Source organism: Astatotilapia calliptera, chromosome 14, assembly GCF_964374335.1.
Source record: "Astatotilapia calliptera chromosome 14, fAstCal68.1, whole genome shotgun sequence".
Classification (NCBI taxonomy): domain Eukaryota; kingdom Metazoa; phylum Chordata; class Actinopteri; order Cichliformes; family Cichlidae; genus Astatotilapia; species Astatotilapia calliptera.
Window position 1 is genome coordinate 4,872,501 of NC_137435.1, and position 19,857 is coordinate 4,892,357.

General features: G+C 42.0%; 1 protein-coding gene across 1 annotated transcript; it reads right to left on the reverse strand.

Moving 5' to 3' along the window:
- Window positions 1–4,277: 4,277 nt before the first annotated feature.
- LOC113036764 (sushi domain-containing protein 6) lies at window positions 4,278–17,348 on the reverse strand. The gene is made up of 5 exons (XM_026193231.2): window positions 17,191–17,348; window positions 12,492–12,598; window positions 9,056–9,250; window positions 6,249–6,381; window positions 4,278–5,795 (listed from the first exon to the last, which is right to left on the reverse strand). The coding sequence occupies exons 2-5, from the start codon at window positions 12,583–12,585 to the stop codon at window positions 5,456–5,458; spliced, it is 762 nt and encodes a 253-aa protein (XP_026049016.1). The 5' UTR covers window positions 12,586–12,598; window positions 17,191–17,348; the 3' UTR covers window positions 4,278–5,455.
- Between the last annotated feature and the right edge of the window lie 2,509 nt (window positions 17,349–19,857).

The window sequence follows — 19,857 nt, forward strand, 5'->3', positions numbered from 1 at the left end:
AAGTAGTTTAAGCCCTTACCTCTGACTTCATCCCACAGGTGTGTTTCGTCTGTTACAGGTGGCTTTCAAGTCGTCAGCAGGTGGCCCTAAACACTAAAATAAAAACATAATTAATAATGTCGTCAATCATTCATCATTGGAACAACAGTGATGTGTTGAGTTAAGGCAACATAAACATGTTAACTTACATTTAAGTTTCATAATCCAGTGGAAATGTGACTTTATAGTAAAGATTTAAACTGACTGTAAGAACGTAGCCCCAGTTATGTGGCAAAATGAAAACTGTCAAAATAGCTGATGTAAGGCAGTTTTAAAATTTTAGTTCTGTTAACCTTTTAGGGTTTAAAGAAACAAAGAAGCAGAAATGGGAAGTAAAACAAATGAAAGAAAACCGGTTTGTCATCAAAAAAGAAATCACAGATGTGGGCATTTGCATAAACGCTGACGGTAACTGTGAATCCACCCTGTTTGCACAACCTCGCTGTGATGTCACACGCTGGTCACTTTCTGAAGAAGGCATTTGTAAGGAAGCTGAGCGGAGGAGGGAAACCCTCAGGGCTGGTAATAGTTTCAAAGATCACACGGTGTCTTTTCTGGTTCTGAGTTGAGAAATTAAGTCTTCTTCTAACTTCCACCGTGTGACGGGATGTTGTCACACTGTGGCTGATGCAGAAAATTAATCACTGCTGACTGGTTGCAGCAGTCTGTGTTTCACTTCTGGACAGCTTTGACTCATCGGAGCAGCTTCTCCTTTTAGTCTGACTGGAAAAGGTGAAACACATCCAGGCTTATCTGACACAGAGTCCTTGAACTAAGTCACAAACTGATAAAGACCGATAATGCTTTCCTGGAAATGGGTGCATTACACATCACTGAAGAGACTATGTGTTTTATCTTTATGGGAATTTTCCTGGAGAAAATCCAAGGAGGGAAAAAAAGAAACATGATCCTACATTTTCAGTTTAAGAGACCAGAGAGACGTTTACTCTGTCTGTGGCTTATTTTAAGGTTTTATCATTTCAGAGAGAAATACTGACTTTTTTTACATATATCTGCCGAGACGGGATAAAACGTTTGTTTCAGAGGTGTGGTCTGTGATCTGCTGTATCCTGAACGGGTAACTGCATCCTAATGTTAATAAGGTCCAATCAGCCTTAATTGAATTGTGTTTAATTATACTCGAGGCCTTTATTTCCAACTCCACTCTTTTTTTCCTCAGACTGTACTAGAGTAGCTTTAATGAATCACATATTAAAATAATTCTTATTTATCCTGAATTGGATCTCGTTACAGCTAGGGCTGCTCGATTATGGCAAAAATGATAATCACGATTATTTTCACTGAAATTGAGATCACGATTATTTGACGATATTTATTTAACCCTTTAAGACCTACTATAGAACCAAGTCCACCAGAGCTTATATAATTTTTTTACATGCTGTAGTGCCATTTGTGGGAGCATTTCAAGTTGCTATACATCAATACAACTGTTATAGCCCATATTTTAATAATATGTATGCATTAAGTCCATAGTAATTACATAAATTGCAAAAAAGTGCAATAAACTACAAAAAAAATTGAAAATCGCTTTTGTTTTGTTTACATATATTTCTACTCGGAGAAATTTAAGCGGTTTATCCCTCAAAACTTTAAATACAATAAAGTTGCAAAAAATAGTTTCCCACCACAGGAAATTTATTTTGAGTGTCTTCATAGTTTTATTTTGGAGATACAGCAATTTTTATATACTGCAGGAAAAACAAAAAACAATCCTATGATGCAAATTTGCAAAGAAAACAGCATGTGCATCATTTCACTTTGGGAAGTGTTACGAACAGCTGATAGGAACGGCAAAGCGTGTTTCTGGAATATTATGTTTTTGTTCCTGCAAGCGCTTTTTATGCAATTTTTGCAAAGCTATATGTGGAACGAAACCGTGACCGAGGACAAGCTGATGGCATAAGATGTAAGTACAACTCCTCCGGTTTCATATGCAAAACAAATGATTGGCTAGCTTACACGGTTCAGGTTCTACAGGGATTTAAAAATAGTTACGCAAAACGGAGCGTGCAGCTCTGACCGGCTTTAAAGGGTTAACAATGACTTTAAAAAAATAATATAAAATAGTGTGCAACACCACTGAAGTTTTTTTTTTTAAACTCTCTTTTCAACCAACGGCAGTCACTCTCCAAATAACTTCTGCTTAGCTTTCCGAGCTTCCCTCGGGTCCTCTTAATCAGCGGTCTCCAACCTTTTTTGCGCCACGGACCGGTTTATGCCCGACAATATTTTCACGGACCGGCCTTTAAGGTGTCGCGGATAAATGAGGGAGGGGCTAATAATCCGCTCAGTCATTTTTAATGATTGTTGAAAGCCCAGATCGTAATCGTGATTAAAATTCGATTAATTGAGCAGCCCTAGTTACAGCATCTCAGTTCATATGTTGAAAACAACCTCCATTCTTCTGAATGGCTGTCCATCACAAACAGAAGGTTTGAGCAGCCAGTGGGCGGGGCTTCTGTTCCCGGTACCGGGGGCGTTGGGGCTCAAGAGTTATGTAACCCGCCATGGCGTAGAGCCTTTTAATCAAATATCAACTTGTGTAGTATTCACAGAAACCTTTCTACAACCACCAAACACAGCGAAAACAAGCAATGATTAAAAGAGCAGTTTTGTAAATGCGAAAAAATCCTGTAAACAAACAAAACCGAAACCAGAAATTCTCCAGACTTCATATAACCGGCTAAACAAAGGCTAGTTAGCTTCGAGAGCTATCACAGATTCCAAACACTAAGTTTCACCGCGCTCCGACCAAAAGTCACTGAACCAGCCGCAAAAGAAGAAACGCGTAGCAGCGCAAAATTGGCTTACCTCCCAGTTTCCTCCGTTATTTTCGCAGGTAGCCGATAGCACCCTGATTATCAGCAGCTACCGCGGCTAACTAGCGCATCAGAGCCACTTCCGTCATTTTAGACCTAGCTACAGACATAAATTGGGCCCAGGTGGGGTCTGGCTTTGCAACTTCTGATTAGATGAAGTGACATCGTTACCATGATTCTATTGGCTCAAACGGTTAAAAAGAAGTGTCAATCCGCTAAAAGAGGCTAAAAGAAGCCGGAAGCGGCAACCCCTCAGAAAGGGCCCATTGTCTGTGAATGTGTGGTTAATTCTTCAAAAATATTCAAAAAACAAGCATTTTTAGGCATGTTAATGAAATTAAATAATCTCTGCTGTTTAATACCTAAAACTTTTACTCATATATGGTGTCCAGAGTGTGTCAGGATTGGACTTGTTGTACAATGTCTGAATATTTATTTATTAAAAGTGCTGCAATTTTTCACTGTTTTACTTTAGAAGCACAAATCTTTGCACAGATGATGTTTATATGTTGATTACTGAATTTCTGGATTAAAATGAGATCTAAAGCGTATTTTTTAAAAGGGTTTTACACTAAAAACTTTTTCTGTGTTCCAGCCTGAGTAACTTTGACACAGTAACATCTGCTGCAATTTTTACACCTCTGATGAACAAGTGTAAGCTTTATTTTGATACCAAGATTGTTTACACAGTTTGTGATTGCAGAGAAATACTCCATTCATTTTGGGGATGTCATTTTCAAGCAGGAAGCCTAGAAAACAGGTTAAACTAGACTGCTTTGTTTTGTATTGTTTACTTTTTAGGTCATAGTACTTTTATGTTTTAATGCATTTATTGTTTTATTAGCTGTGCATGATCAATGTCTAGCTTTTTCTTTTAACCATCCTTGTAAACAAATTGACCTGATTTGACTGTGCAACGTGACATCAGATGTCTGATTGTTGTGTTGCATCATGGGCAAAGTTCTCATGCCAGCTAACCTGCAGTCTCCTAAAAGGGAAAGACCAGATTTTGTGTCATTTGTTTTCACAACTTCAAACAGTACAACTCGCTGTGCTGTTTCTTCACCGTGCTTGAGTTACACTGTTTCTCAGTCACTTTCTGGGAACACAATCATCAACTTTACTGCTGACAGCTGTTGTTGTGGGCTAACCTGCAGCATGTAGGGGTAAAAGGTTCATCCAGCCAGGAAAAACTGTTCAGCAAGAAGAAAAAAAGTTCACCACCAGGAATTTAAAACCCTGCAACCCCTTAAAGAGTTCCTGCTGTTTTTAGCAGAGCATCTCAAACAGTTGTGTGAAAACTTTCAGATTTATGTAAAAACTAGCAGCTAAAGACAAATGCTGCACAAAATATCAGCTGTGTTTACAACAGCAACAAATGAGACGGAGACGTGCAAATAAAGAAACACTTCAACATTTATTAATCATATAGTTCTGTGCAATAACACAATATAGAAATAATGATTTTGTAAATATTACAATTTATATACACATATTTATATATATATATTAGTTCAGATCTGTCTGCACAAAACAAAAACATTAAATACATTCAAGGTCTGAAGGCGTCAGTCATTCGAGGAACCCAGTAAGGACATGAAGATGATCCTCAAAGGCATCCGGGTCATCTCAGAGATTTGCACCTAAAATCTTCTTTTTATTTTATTTTAAATTGATTTTTTTTTTTAAAGTGCCTACATAAATCTCCAATGATTTACTAAATATATTGATTTCATTTAGTAAACCAATCGACTCATAACTGTAGATTGAAAGCGATTAAATATTAAATAGTTTTTCCTCCATCAGCATTGAATGAACACAGCAGAAACACTTTGAGAGAACATTTGGTTTCCAAGCACTTTGCTGTACATGAAATTAACATTTTATTTAAAAAAAACCAAATCACCATCCACGACCCGAGTGTGTGTGCTTTTAAATCAGCAGCCCGTGCGCCTCGGCCCGTTTGGACTTTAATAGAAACACTGTGCAAAAGTCTCAGACACAAATGCAGAAGTGAAAAGAAACAACACGCCACTGACTTCACAAACGAAGCCTTAATGAGCCCCGTCACTGAGGGGAAAAGGTAGACGACGTCTCCAGAAACACACTGAAAACACACACACACACACACACACACACACACACACACACACACACACACACACACACACACACCTTCATGTCACCGCTGTCTGGTAAAAGCCTTCCTGTTTTCACACTCTCAGGATTTCACAAGACAGCGATGATACCGCACAACACACCCCCTCCCTGTGTCACATACATTTGCTATACAATCAACGTTTATACAAACACACTATACAATCAACGTTTCAGCTATAAATGCACTTCAGTCCTCTTCATTCGGGTCTTTTTTGACCCAACAACTGGCCAATCAGAGCTTATCGTCTAAAATACCATGTGATAGGTCCTGATGCTGGTGAGCCAACCAGGAAAAGTGCGGGCAGTACAGGAGTCTGCCGTGAGCCCCTGTTTTTATGTTTTTTGAGCAGTTATCTGCAGAGTGAACACTGCACCTGTCAAAATCATAAACTACTTCTGAGTCTCTCCGTCCGTCATCATGTGTCCTTATCGTCTGAAAGTGCAACGCGGAGCTGCAGGACGTCCCCGTCATTCATCCTGTCTCTGGCATGTGGCGACTGGACCTCTTCGTAAGGCGGTGGAGGGTTGTCAGGGCTTTGGCCCGATAGGAGCGGGCAGTGACTGCCGTCTGACTGGCTGCTCGGGGAAGACTGCTGACAGCCCGGGGCCTCCTGAGCCAGGAGGAGCTGCGTGGGCCCGGGAGCTGAGCAGGCAGGGATGCGCTGCCCCCAGCTGCCGTACACCGCCTCCTCATAGGAGGGAAGGGAAACTGGAAGCCCGTCCACCATCAGGTCCAGCTGGTCTGAGGAGCGACGGCTGCAGGGAGGAAGGAAAAGTAAGAGGTTAATGCTCAGATGACAAATGAAGTGCTCCTGACCTCTGACCTGAAACTACAGCACTGAATATAAAGTAACTAAAGTTCAGCCTGTGTTTCCAGCTCCCCACACTCAGACAAGGCAGCACGTGATGCTAACACACATTTCAGTATCAGTATTTATCAGTAACCAGAATGGATACTACTAACCCTCTTGCCTTACTACAAGGTGGAGTTGACCTAATTAAGAAGTTATTTATTATAATAATAAGAACATGTGGCAACAGCTTTGATAGGCTGATAACACTCAGAGTGTTTGAAGTGGTGTCTGTCCTGTACAGCTATTAGTTTATTTATATCATGTGCATATAAATACACATAAGATGTCACACCTGTAAAAATAGGTGCTCAGAAACAAATACATGGATAAAAAGTCAATAGACGTTTCTTCTTACCTTTGTGATTGACAGGGGTAGAGCCGGGACTTGAGGACCAGGCAGGCGGTGGTGGTGAGCAGGAAGATGGACACACCCACTGCAGTCGTGGCCATGCTGGGCATTGAGTCGTCGGGTTTTGGGATAGGATTGCCTGAGGAAGAAAAAGACAGACATTACAGATGCTGAAAATACCAAAACCTTCACATTTTGTTGCCTTTTCCTGACTTTGTGTGTGTGCACACTGAACATCTTGGGCCATTTTGGGTGTGGTCGCATTTATGCATGAGACCATGCATATGCAGCAGAGCCACCAGAACATTCTGCAGCAGGTTTGAACTTAACAGGATTGTTTTCAGCAGAACAGGCTTCCAAAACTAAAATCCAGGTTCTTTGAGGAGATCTGATTATTTCCAAAATTGTGCCTGAATGCCAGATGTGCATTTGGTGTTTTTGTCACCACAATAAGACAGGTAAACTGAACCTAAATGCATAACCCTGGGAAAGGTTGTGTGTTCTGAGTAGAAGCTCTGAGCAGAAATTAATTATCTATCTCAAGATCTTTGCGAGAGGAGAGATTTTCAAGCTGTGTGGTTTGTTTGTGCCCGTGACAACACGGCAGCAGCTTTCCATGAGACTGACAGCATCAGAGAGGAAATGTTTAATGGTTATTATGGTGGCTTTGCCCGCTTCCTCTTTCTGCACTTTGACTTCCTGTTGCAGCACATTCGACTGAATGGCGACAGAGGAAGTTGGAACTGGTCTGAGGAAAGTAAAGCTGCTACTTCCTCTGTAGAGTGTGTCTGTGTTCACCTCTTAAGTAGGTCATAAGATAAAGACGATAAAGCTGCTGCGTCTGCTGTTTCTGCATAATTGATGCATTTAACTTACATCGGTACTGAATTATCTACATTTTGTGTCAGTGTAGAAAACATTGGGGATGATTTTCAGGTTCATGCGCAGCCCTGTGCACAAAAACAAAACTAAAAGTCCTTTTGTTTTGCATAGTTATTCAGCAAAGCAGTGAAATGTGTATTCAGACTCTTTACTGCGGTAAAGTTAAGATTCTGAGCATCAAAATATAGTTAAAAAGTACTTAAAATAAAAGTCATTGTGCAGAATCACACATCATTGAAATGTGAAATAATATAAATTAAAAAAAAGGAAAAGGAAGTAGAGATTTGAAGTTTCAATACAAGCCCAATAAAAGTGTACTTCAGCAGAATCTAAGAGTAAATATATCGGGTCACACTGCAGTACTGGCGGCATTGTGAGACTAAGAGTACAACAGTTCAGTGGCACTGCTGGTGGGTGTTGATTCTTGTGAATGAATAATGTGGTTTCCAGCAATAATGTAGCCACAAACATGAAAGTTTACACATTAACAGAAAACTACGACAGAGACTCGTTTCCCCCCCCCTTGTTGTTGTTTCAGAAGTTAATGAAATGGGTGTTTTGGTAAGTGTGTGGTGTATGGGGCACCAACATGTGGCCAAAACTAAGATGTCTCTTAACACATAATGTAAATACTGTACATTTTCTAAAAGAAATCTATGCTCGTTGGTTCCATTTTATGAGCTTTCCATTATAATATTATCTTTAAAAAGATGTTGAATTTAATACATTTATATTAGTCTAGTTATAACTACCTATTCGTGAATATTGAGAAGCACAGTCATCCACAAGTGTGTTATTTAATTATTTTTAAGGGATACATCTGCAGTGGCACATGCACAGTCTCACTAGATTGTTAATGCTTAACTTAGTGTGTTATGATCATAGTTTTCTTTTATTCTGCTGAGACTTTGAGTCTTGCGGCCGTGTGATGCTGCTGTCAGTGTTTCATTGACCAAGAGTGCTGGTTTAGCTTTAACTCCTGGAGTGGTTACTGAGTCCTAGTCCGTGCTTGTGTCCAGGGTTGTTATCAGGCTGTCATCCAGTTCCTCATGAAACCAGTGTTTCTGAAACTGTGCGGTGTATGGGGCACGTGATCTCGGCTATCTGTTTTAAATATTGTAAAATCTGGGAAATTTGAGTTCATAATTTGCTGAACACGTGGTATGCTGTATTGATTTCATGTGACTCAAGCTCTTTGAGTACTGCACACTTTAAAAAGCCACGCAAGTACAATTTGTTTTCTTAATCATTTTCAATAGTGCCATAAAGTCAGCGGCTGTAAATTAAAAGAAAAAATGTAACAGTGGCTGATACTCATTGGTATTAATGATGAGATGGAAATTAGATGAAGCTTCATATTACTTTCTTCATATCGGAAATTAGCATTAACACATATTTGTATGCTGTCGACAAGTACTTGGTACACACGCCATCTACTTCCTGAATGCTTAAAACAAGAAATGAGCGGTGACTAAAATGACTAACCAGCCTTTAGACTGGCTGGGCTGACGGGGAGATGAGTCACAGGTAGATTATAAACTTAAGTAATAATCTCTAAGCAACGCTGTGATGCTCGCTACTGCTGGGAAATGTTAAGAGTTGTCTAAGAAAATCTTATTATTAAAGAAGGAAAGTTTCATATCATACGACTTCTAAACGGAGTAACTCCAGAAGCCTCAGAGGCGATTGGATGGCTCGAATCGAAACTAACAACCTGCTGACAATATGCATGAGCAAAACTCGTAAGCATGGAAACTCAAACTGGTTTATCAGCTCCATTAAACACATCTAAGAGTGTGAGTTTAATGTACCACTGCTCTTTGCACTTAACAAAACACACAAACATCAACACCACGCCCTGATCACTTTGCTGGAGCGCAAACAAAAACACAACACGCTATAACTCTGACTGGAGGCCGTCAAACTCTCACCTTTCATGGGGATGCAGGCAGATATGGGAGGACCCCACTTCCCGTTGCGGCACCTGGACAGTGTGGTCCTCATCTGGTATCCTGATTCACAGAAGAGGCGGATGGTGGTCTTGTGAGGGAAGCCTTGGCACGGGGAGGGATCGCAGCGAAAACCTCCATATTCTGGCACCAGAGGGTGAGTGCAGTTCATTTTGCCTGCAGAAAAACAAAACAGTGATGAGAAGGGGCCATGTTTCTCCAAGCACCAGACCTCCTCGACACCTCCTAAGTTAGACATTCGGCCATATCCAGCTGAGAGTAGATGGCCACTTGGGAGCATCTCAGTGCAGCTCCAGAAGAGCTGAAGGAGGTGGGTCCTGAGAGGAAGCTCTGGACATCCATTGTTAGACTACGGTCCTGTGGCCCTAGACCTGGACATTTGTTCAGGATCCATCACTGTTGCTGGATATTGTTTATGTTCTCCCTCGGCCCTCCTCCATTTTTGCAGCACTCCTCCATGTGCGTTTGTTTGCTTTTGGCTTTAAAGAACAGGATAAACATTGTGGAGGTGTTTTTCTCACTCCTTCCTTCCACCAGCTGCCATCAGCTGAAACTAAGAGAGATTTAGCTCTGTTTGGATTGAGGAGGGTTTTTTCCCCCCCCCATTACATAAATATTCAGGGGGGGTTTTATATTTCCTGTAGGCTTGCATTGCTTTAGAGTTATTTCCACAGTGTCCTTTGGTTTCACAGTGCTAGCCAATGATTTTGCAGCTTTCTGCCCCCTTTGTATTTGCACTGTTCTTAAATGTGTCATTGTGCAAACACTTGTGTGGTTCACTGAATTTATGGATAATGAAAGAGGACCTGCATGCATCCTTTGTCTGGATTTTAAATAACTAAACAAAAAAAAGAAACCAAAGGGCAATAAGTCGGCCTGGAGTGCAAGTTGCTATTCCAACACACTCGAAGAAGATAAGCATGCAGGCGAGGTTTCATGGTGAGGGGTGATGGATGAAGAGTGCAACACAAGCTGTGTCCACATGAAAGCACAGCGAGGGGATATTATTACAGCAAACAAGAGCTGATATGTGGCTAAAAGGCTCCACAGAGATGTGGTTCCGTTTTTTTTTAATGATCTTTATTTACTCGCCCACAGCAGGCAGCTTTACCAGAAACCCAGCTGTGTTCCCAACTTCCTCTATTTCTTCATCTTTCACCTTAAAAACGTATGTCTGCAGAATTATGGTTTCCTCCACCTCTTCAGCGTTAACGTGCTGAGAGTAGGGCAAGTGTGAAGCTGAGAGCGCAAAATGACACCTGAATGAATAAAGTAAGACACTTTCAAGGGATTTCACTCGCCTTCTAAAAATCAAAGAAACAGATATTTAGACGCATCTGAGCCACAAAGTTGCACTGCAGCGTTACGAAACGCAGCTGGTTCCTATACGAGCTAAAGAGTGTGACAAGATGGTTCTTATTAGGACAGGAGGAGCCAGACAGCTAGTTTCAAACCTCCAAAACAGACTGAACACAGTGACCTGAAGAGAAACTGCAGACATCCTGCCTAAAGTTCATGTAGTGTTTCAAAATCAGTCATGGTAAAGGTGTCATATAAGTGTGTTTCAGTCCAAACTGCTGCAGAGGCTTTATGTGGCCTTTTCAGTGAATTAAAAAAAAAATAAAAAATAAGGGTGACTTTTTGATCTTTTAGTGTTTGTGTGGCTTTAATAAATCTCTAAATTACTTTAATTAAATTTCTCTTCAGGTAAGATCAGGTGGAAATCTGAATTTCCAAATAAAGTTATCTTTTAAAAACTTTCACTAAAAAGTGGTTTCCAGTTTCACTCCTGCTGGTACACATAAGGTGAGCTGAATAAAATAGGATTATATCAGTTTATTTAACCGCTTATGCAACTCAAGCCGGGGTCGCCATGCGTCTGTGTTTGGAGCTCTTTGGTTGCAGAAGGATTGTGGGAATTGAAGCAATACAAAGACACAGGGTTTTACGACATTCGTGAGAATAATCGGCAACTCCCAACTCGTCATTTCTCAAATACCAGGGTTCCTGTTGTGAAGAGACAAGCTTTAAACCAAGCCCAGTCTTTGGGCAAAACAAAAAAAGTCCTGCAAAAACAGGACTGTGACCTGTCAGGTACCGATAGAGCTGCGGCTGGAACAACTGACGCTCAATGATGCCTTTTGCATGAAGGGGAAACACAGGAGGCGCCTGACAAAGCTGCATTATGATGTGTCAGGCTGAGGGCTCCCTGGTTCATAGAGCGCTTTGAAACAGTCCAGAATAAATGGGGCTCGGTGGAGCTCTGGCCCATCTTCTTCCATATTTTTAATCAAATTTATTGAGGCAACAGATTTACATGTCTGTGAATTTCAGGGACATCACAGCACCGTCATCAAACTGACCAATCAGCACGCTTTAGATCAAGGATGTCAAACTCACTTTACATCAAAGGCCACACACACATACCCACTTTGATCTTAAGTGGGCAGTAAAAATTCCCTTTCGGTCACGGTAAAGTGGTTTAACTGCACATTTATCTCAGCATAAGAAATGTGCAAAAGTTCTGGTTTCTCATTGCTTTTAATTATAAAGTTGAAAGTTTTGTTAATTCAAATAAAAATAATGGGAATTTGTTTGTTGTTTTTTGCTTTTGTTTGTTTTTTTGTTTGTTTTTTTGTTTAGTTGGGCAGCAGGCTGCCAATTATTTGTTGTTTTAAGGGTTGGGGTGGGAACAAGATTGAAATTTTGGAATATTCTGAAGCATTTTGTGTTATTGTATACATTGTATTGGAACCTTTGTCTAATAAAAAGACTTTTGAAAGAAAAATAATGGGAATTTTCTGTCATTTAAATGTTGATCCATCACTTCATTACTTTGGTGTAGTATGAATGTTGGGGGGGAGGTGTTTATCAGTAGGACAAGCCAAAAAAAAAAAAAAAAAATCTGAAAAAAGTTAAGTCATTACATGTTTCAATGTCCAATTCTGGTCCCTGGGCCTTATGTTTGACACCACTGCTTTAGATGAACATTTATGTGCAAAGTGAACTGGCCTGCATGCACACTACTCATAACAGTTGTGAAAACTAAACTCTGATGTGTGAAGCAGGCAGAAATAATCACTTTCTGTTTAGGTTCTTCACCCCTCGTATCTTTTGGATCATCTGAGAGCAATTTCTGTCATAAAGGGGTTAAGAGGAAGTGGCAGAGCTGACACTGGCAATCTTTTTCCCTACTTCTTCTTTCAGTCCAAAATGTAAAACCACCACGATGAGATGAATGAGCACTTTGTTAGTTCTCTAATATTCAAACACTGAATCAAAGTGTGCGTCATTTCTCTGCCATCAGCTCAGAGTTTTTGCTTGAGTTCTTTCAAAAAGGTTGAGTGGAGATTGCTGTGTGTTTTAAAAGCGACCCTGTTGGGGTCAGAGGTCGTACCTGCAATGAGGAGTGGTGAGGAGGCCAGCAGGAAGAGTCCACAGACCAGACTGACGGGTCCACACGGCCATGGAGAGAGGACTGAGGCCGACATCAAACCGGACTTCCTGGTGACACAACAGAGAGTCAGAGGAGGAGAAAGCACACACAAACATGCCAGCGGCCATCTTCACACTCTCACTCACACACACACACACACACACACACACACACACACACGGGGGTAACGGACGGTCACCAGGAAGAAGTCCCCCCACCTGCCAAAACCTTTCTGATTAAAACGACACCCCAGCTGTGAACGCAAACACCTTCACCCTGCTTTTGTCAGCTGTGAACCAGCCTGTCCGCCTTATTTTTCAGAGAACACCTACAGAGCGAGCCAGCTGTTGTCTTCATCCACACCTGTCAGCTGCTGATCACCACCACACCCTCTGCTCACCAAGTAGCTGCAGCTGCAGCGACAAAGAACCTCGCTCTGATTTTTAAACACAAAACATAAGATTTAAAGCCCCACGTCCTCCCCTCTGTCTGCAGCATAAAACCTGCCATTTTCAGCCACATTTAACTCAGAAAGCTGCTTTTAAAATGCAGAGAAGCAACAATGATGAAGATGTTTAAGATTATAACCCACCAGGATCTTTGTCTAATGTTTGGAAGTACTGGGGAGTTTCTCCAGCCTCTGAAGGAGGTTTGAGAGCCAACGGAGTAACTGAATAATCGTGTAGCATCTGTTTGTCACTTTGTCACAAAGCAGCGTCAGCCACACGTTATATCACAGCTCTGTGTTAAAATGCCAAACAGTCACACACTTTTATTTGCTTCTACTGGAAATGCAGCAAAGTAACAGTAAAACGTGGATTTTGCTGATGATGGCTGAGCAGAAGTTTTCTGCAAAAATAATCAGATAAAAATTCGCCCACCAGCTTTTCAGACCTTCTGTTTGTGAGGTACAGCCAATCAGAAGAAAGTTTGACTGCTTGTTTCAGTCAGAGGAGGAACTGAGGATCTGCACTGATGCTCAGTACAGTTCAAATAAAGATTATTTTGGACTCAGAATCATGCAGAGCTACTCTAAAAGAGACACACACCCTACTTTATTTCACCATCTTCCCATCAAACCTTTAACCAAGACAGCACGGCCTGACTTCAACCTTTCAGGTGATCCATTCTGAAACTACCACCTCCCACTGTTTACGGTTTCAACAGTGGCCATATCGACCACCGCCGCCGTCTGACGGCGCCGATACAAAACTTTCTTCACGCCGAAACCGAAAGCAATCGCCACAGCAACCAAACCTTTATCTCCAAATCACTAACATTGCACGCACACACTTCCTGAGATAAACTGGTTCCAGACCTCTGCCGGAGCCGGAGCCCAAATGGCAGCATGTGTGAAAAGGTGCGTGTAGGTGTACTTTGCCCTCTTTCATTTGTGTTCGGTGCTTTCATGTCGACAGAGATGCCAGTCATCTCTGGAGCAGCCGGGGGAGGACCCACTGCCTCAGCGAGCCAGCCAGGCTTAGATGCGCACACACACACACACACACACACACACACACACACACACACACACACACACACACACACTACAGATTAACACACTGAAACACACACACACACACACATTCACACCATCTCCATCTTCTGTGACCACAACCTGTGTGGGAGGTCTGCATCTTAGTCATCATGGATCTGTGTGATATTAGAACTTGTGCTGTAATGTTTGTGAAGTTAGAAAAAGCCTGGAGGCAACAAGGCTGCCGTGACAACAGAGTGATAAAATAAAACCAGCCTCATCAGGCCTTCCTGTCTCGCTACAAAGCCCTGAAACGACAGCCAGGCTTCGCTCGGTTTGGCAAACTTTGCGTTTGAAGATGTGAAGCATCAACGCAGACTCGATCAGAATCGTTCTGGAGAGGCTTAAATGTCAGATTTCCTGCCGACTTCAGACTGCGCCGGTGCAGTCTGGGTGCTGAGGACTGGTGATATGACTGGCAGATGCTACAGGTGACTCCACACTGCAGGTGCAACAAAAATGCAGCTGCACAGTGAGAATAAGACAAAGCAGAATAATTTCACAGAGAAAATAGTTCCTGGAGCTGGACTGTCCTCCCCCATCACCTACACCTCCCCTTCATGACTGAGGTGAAATGATTTCACCGTAACTCAGGGTGGCCACGCCTGTGTGTACACATTTCACCTTCTTTATCTCATATTAGAGTAGCATTTGCTCTTGTTTAGCTCGCTCTTTCTTGGAAATATTTTCTGGCGCACAGGACCTGATGTTTTTTCCCCCCCCATGTTTGCAGCCACAACATCGAGCTGTTTGGCACAAACAGAGGAAGCAGCTGGCGTGAGCACAGGTGAGAAGGGGACTGCAACCTTGAGGGAGCCTCGCGGTCTCGTACAACATGACGCAGACAGTAAAGATAAGGGGGAAAACAAAAGCGTGAGTTATGGAAGTTATCAACAGTAGTTTGTAGAAGGTGGTGCTAAGCCACATCTGAGAGCCTGGTGGATGAGTAGCCGTGAAGAAGAGTCCTCCTGTGAAAGCCTGAACTTTGCTCTTTTTGCTCCAGTGTGAACGTGAGAAACGAGCAGGCAGATGGAGGATATAACACTTAATGTCAGGGTATGATTATTACCGCTTTTAATTAAGAACTGACTCCAGTTTTTAACCACAAGTTAGAGTCAACATGTGAGCTCCATCTCAGATATCATAAGATAGCATGTGATTAAACCTGTGTTTGGGGTCAGGCTCCAAAATCCGTCTTTTCAGCTGACCATGCGGTAGGAAATTATTCCTCACTTATGTTTTGAGACAACAACAAAAAAAAAAGAAAGAAAAAAAAACCATCAGTGATGAAACAACAAACAAAGAAACAGAAACCTGGCCTCTGTGTACACAATGCACAGCAGCACTCTGTGGAAGTGCTGATGCTGCATTACTGAGCCGATGGCAGGGATGCAGCAAGCATGCCACCCTGCAGCTGCTGCTCCCGTGTGCACCAATATTTATTTGAGACACACGAACGCATCTCAGTGCAGGAGGGAAACAGGAATATCATGTGTGCTTCACTTAACTGAGACATAAATTAATAGAGAAAAACATGGAAAGCAGGATCATTTCGCGCTTAAACGCACCGTCAGAATTGCTGCCTGGTTTCTATATTATGTTTATAAATAGATGTATACATATGCAGGTTTTACAGTGTGTCGTGTTTTGCATGTATGTTGTATCGCTCTATATTTTTTACTGGTCTAATCGTGTGTGCCGCGGCTAAGGGAGCTGCAGATCGAGACTAAAATGTGGTGAAAGTTCAAAGCTAAATTAGCACTGGAGATCCTTCCTGATGATCTCAGATCTCTTTGTGGAAATGATTTTATCCATAAAGTGTTTCCTGTTCAGTGAGTCAGATGTAAGATACTAAAGGTCATAAAATCTGCCAGAAATTAGCCACGCACTAATATTATGGCAGTAAAACCGCTTTGGTCTGATATTACAGGTTCATTTAACCGCTCAATCAGCCAGATCTGACAGGAACTTTCATATTCGCTCATCCACCACAGTCCAGATCCTTCCTTCAGGTTTTTACAATTAACATGTTTTGACTCATACTTTCTCTCATTTTGCTATGATTTTTAGTTGATTAATGTTGAATAATGTGGAAATCGGCCCAGCTACGCCTTCAGATTGCTTCTTTTATCATTCAACAAGCAGCATAAAAACAAAGGAAAGCAGAAAATAACTCAGAACAACTCATACACTGGTTTTCCTTCATCCTGCCTCCTCAGTCCCTCAAGAGTCAAGACTCCTCGTTCACGCAAGCATAAAGAAATTAACGCATTACTGCCGGACTGCAAAAAACCTTAGCATAAATACTCTCACATAAAAATAAATATGAATGCAATATATAAATAAAACTGACTGAAAAGTACGTCCCCCATCACAAGTCCACATCTGACGGTCTTGGTGTTAATGAACGTGACTCAAAGAGCACTTTCCTCACCTCACAACCAAACAATACATCGGTAACATCACAAGTGCGCTTGAGGGTGATAACCTCATTACTCAAAGGCGTTTTTTGCTACATCTGAAGCTCGCATCATTTCCAATGTTCACGAAATGTGGCAGAGAAAAGCAGGAAAGTGCTTAAAGTCATATTTCATCTGTAGACCTACACTCTTACAGTGCAGAGCCCTGACAGCTTAAACCCATTCAAATTAACCCTTGAAGAGGCTTCAAGGACTCCTGGAAAGCCTTGAAACTAAAAGCCTGTCCTTAAAAGCTGCACAGCTCCTGTCGGATTACAGATTTCTGCGCACAAACACTGTTTGTTATGTAAAAATCTCCCCCGTTCCACCGCATCATCATCAGCATGACGGACCTGTTATTTTTAGGCCCTTCGGTCGTTTGTGAAGGAGCCGCTCTTCTGTCACCGCAACAATAATTCAATTACAGAAACCGAGCGCCCCTGCGCGATCTGCTGTGACCGCCGATGTTTGCTGTGCGTGGATCCAGCGACATCAGAAAAACACCCACACACCAGATCACAGTGGGAAGTCCTCGCTGTTCGTCTTTACACCTGCGTTATCCCGCCGTCACCGGGCAGGTAAGCGCAAAGCCCGACACCTCCTCGGTGTGAATGGAGCAACGGAAGGGAGTGAAAATGTCAAAAATAATATGAAAAAAGCTCACCTGAGGGCTGAGAGCGAGGCACGGCGGGGTGATCGTGCACCGGAGCGGCTGCAGGGCTGTCGAGGACTCCTGGTGTGCTTCCTCACCGGTTTCAGGGCGCGAACCGAGGGTCGATCAGACCTCCGCGACCAGCTGACGATCGCTGCTCCTGCACAGCAACAAGTGGGACCTTTTGGGCTGTTCTCCCCTCACTCATCGATCAGCTGTGTTTGACAGCGACACATAGGCCTCCCATTGGTTGCTGCTGCCTCCAAACACCGCCCACCTGCGCGCCTGCCGTCATATTCTGGAAACGCTCTCTTTAAGCCACAAACACACACACACACACACACACACACACACACACACACCCTTTAACGCTTTAGTTCCTCTTAGCACAATTAGGAAAAGGAAACTGTGGCCGGTTCCAAAATAAAAATAAACATATACAAAGAAACATTAAAATGAGCTGAAAAGCCGATGAAGTGACTTCCTGGAAGCACATTTAATTAAGCAGTGGGCTGAGCTGCTCGCAGTTATAATGAGCTGAGCCTGTTTAACATGTTTGTTAAACACAAAGCAGACTACAGCTCATAGTCAGGTAAGTCAAAAGCCGTGTTACTACACCCTGGGAATCATGTCAGTGATGGCAACAGATCATGGGTGTTATGGTAGTGATGTTACACAAGATACCCATGAATTTAGTTAGATCGACCTGTTTCTAGTGTTTTAAAACATCAAGATGGAAACGATGACTTTCAAATTGAGTCTTTATGACGGAGCTTCACTAACCACTATGTGACATCAACACTCATACAGTCATCTATTAGTGAAACTGTGAGTAACATTAGTAAGACAAGGGCGCAGGGTCAAAACAAGCAAACCGCAGGTGAAGTGCTGGAACTTATTTGAAACCAGATGTTTTCATGATGATCAGAAACAGACAGTTTAGCCATGATTTCTCCTGCACGGGTAAAGCGGGGCTCTTTAATGACCAAATTAGACCACACTTTACAAATCCACCATCAGGTTGCTCTAAGGAGGGCTTCAAGCTAATGACTGAGGTTGTAAACCCACCAGGAAACTGTTTACTGGGGTCACAGATTACAAAAGCAGAAACTTGTCTCTAATCAGAGGAGTCGCCCCCTGCAGGTTAAAGTAACTTAATTTTTCAGGCCTCATTTTTTATAAAATGGACTTTCTTGCACACAAATGTGTGTGTGTGAACAACCACATTTCAACTGAAGAGAGGAGCAGAATGAATACAGGAAGAAAAACAAGTATAAAAAGTATCCAAATTCAGTTTTTCTTTTTACATATTTCAAAAACAACCTGGTTCCAAGTTTTAGGTAACCCATCCCAACAGGCACAGATGCACACTCATCTTGAATATAGCACAAGATCTAAACATACAAACAAGCAAACCCCTCACTTCTTCTTTCCCATCTGTCTGAGGTTCACACGCCCACAGGGACCACAAACACAGCTGTCATTGTTTGGAGGAACCCACCCTTCAGTCTCACTGTTGACAGTAAAAGCGACGAGCCGCAGAACACTGTGCCGGCGGGGCGAGTTGACGGAAATACTAAAAATAAAACGGCACTGACTCCCTGCATGCTGCACAAGTGATTTTTTTATTTTATTTATCAAGGTTTCCTCTGGTGGCTGTATCAGCTCATCAGCAAACTCACAAGAAGTTTATCAGGTGTCAGATTTTGGCCTCACTGTGGCAACATCTCTGCACTAATTGCATATCATCCATGTACAACTTCCTGCTTATAAACCGATGACTGTGACTGTGGCACACTCAGCAGCTCTGAAGGCAGAAATCAGGAAAATAAAACTGCTTTTCAAATACTAGGAGAAAATCCCACACTTGACAGCAGGGAGGAAGAACTCCCTTTTCACAGGAAGTTGTTTGGATTGAAGTCTTAGTTGGACTGATTGTGAACCCTGCACCTTATGTTTGACACCACTGCTATGGACAGTGTTGGGGAGTAACGGAATACATGTACCGGTGTTACATATTTAAAATACAAAATATGAGTAACTGTATTCCGTTACAGTTACTGCTTAAATTGTGGGCGGAGCAGATGTGTTTGTATCTGAGCTGACCTGGTTTTTCTCGCTTCCTGCCTGATGGACTTCAGACTTTCTGCTCATATACGTCACCACTGATTCACTGATCCTTTCCACCGCGTGTCAATAAAACAGTTAATGCATATCTTCCTTGTGTGGACTTCCCCTTTAGTTGCAAGCTAAAGTCACTTGCAGGCACGTGCAGGGGGCTTTGGCACCAGCCCCTTTCCCTTTTTTACTTTGTTTTTTAAATTTGTGTGTGCATGTGGACTCCTGCCTGTGCCCTTCAACAATAACATTTAACTAGTAATCACATTTTTGCTAAATAAAAGGATCTGGCTTGCATCAGTCACATGATTACGATTAACCAATGCCCCAAATATCTCAAAATGCTGATTTTACAGCAGCAGAATTATTACATCTCTACAGTTTAAACATTTAATAAGCATTCTGCCTGCACAGAGTGGATAGTCAAACAAATCAACATCATAAATACATTATTTTGTCAATAAATACATTTTTATATTTAGGATTTTATTTTTTAATTCTTATTACTTTATTATTATCGCACTACGAATAAATAATAAGGGAAGAATTCTGGATCACGGT

Bases quoted from the DNA above. Each gene is read 5' to 3' on its own strand.
- LOC113036764 (XM_026193231.2), bottom strand. From the start codon at position 12,585: ATGTCGGCCTCAGTCCTCTCTCCATGGCCGTGTGGACCCGTCAGTCTG. The intron at 9,251-12,491 runs GTACGACCTCTG...GTTTTTCTGCAG, and splicing joins CTCACCACTCCTCATTGCAG to GCAAAATGAACTGCACTCAC. The intron at 6,382-9,055 runs GTGAGAGTTTGA...TTTCTTCCTCAG, and splicing joins TGCCTGCATCCCCATGAAAG to GCAATCCTATCCCAAAACCC.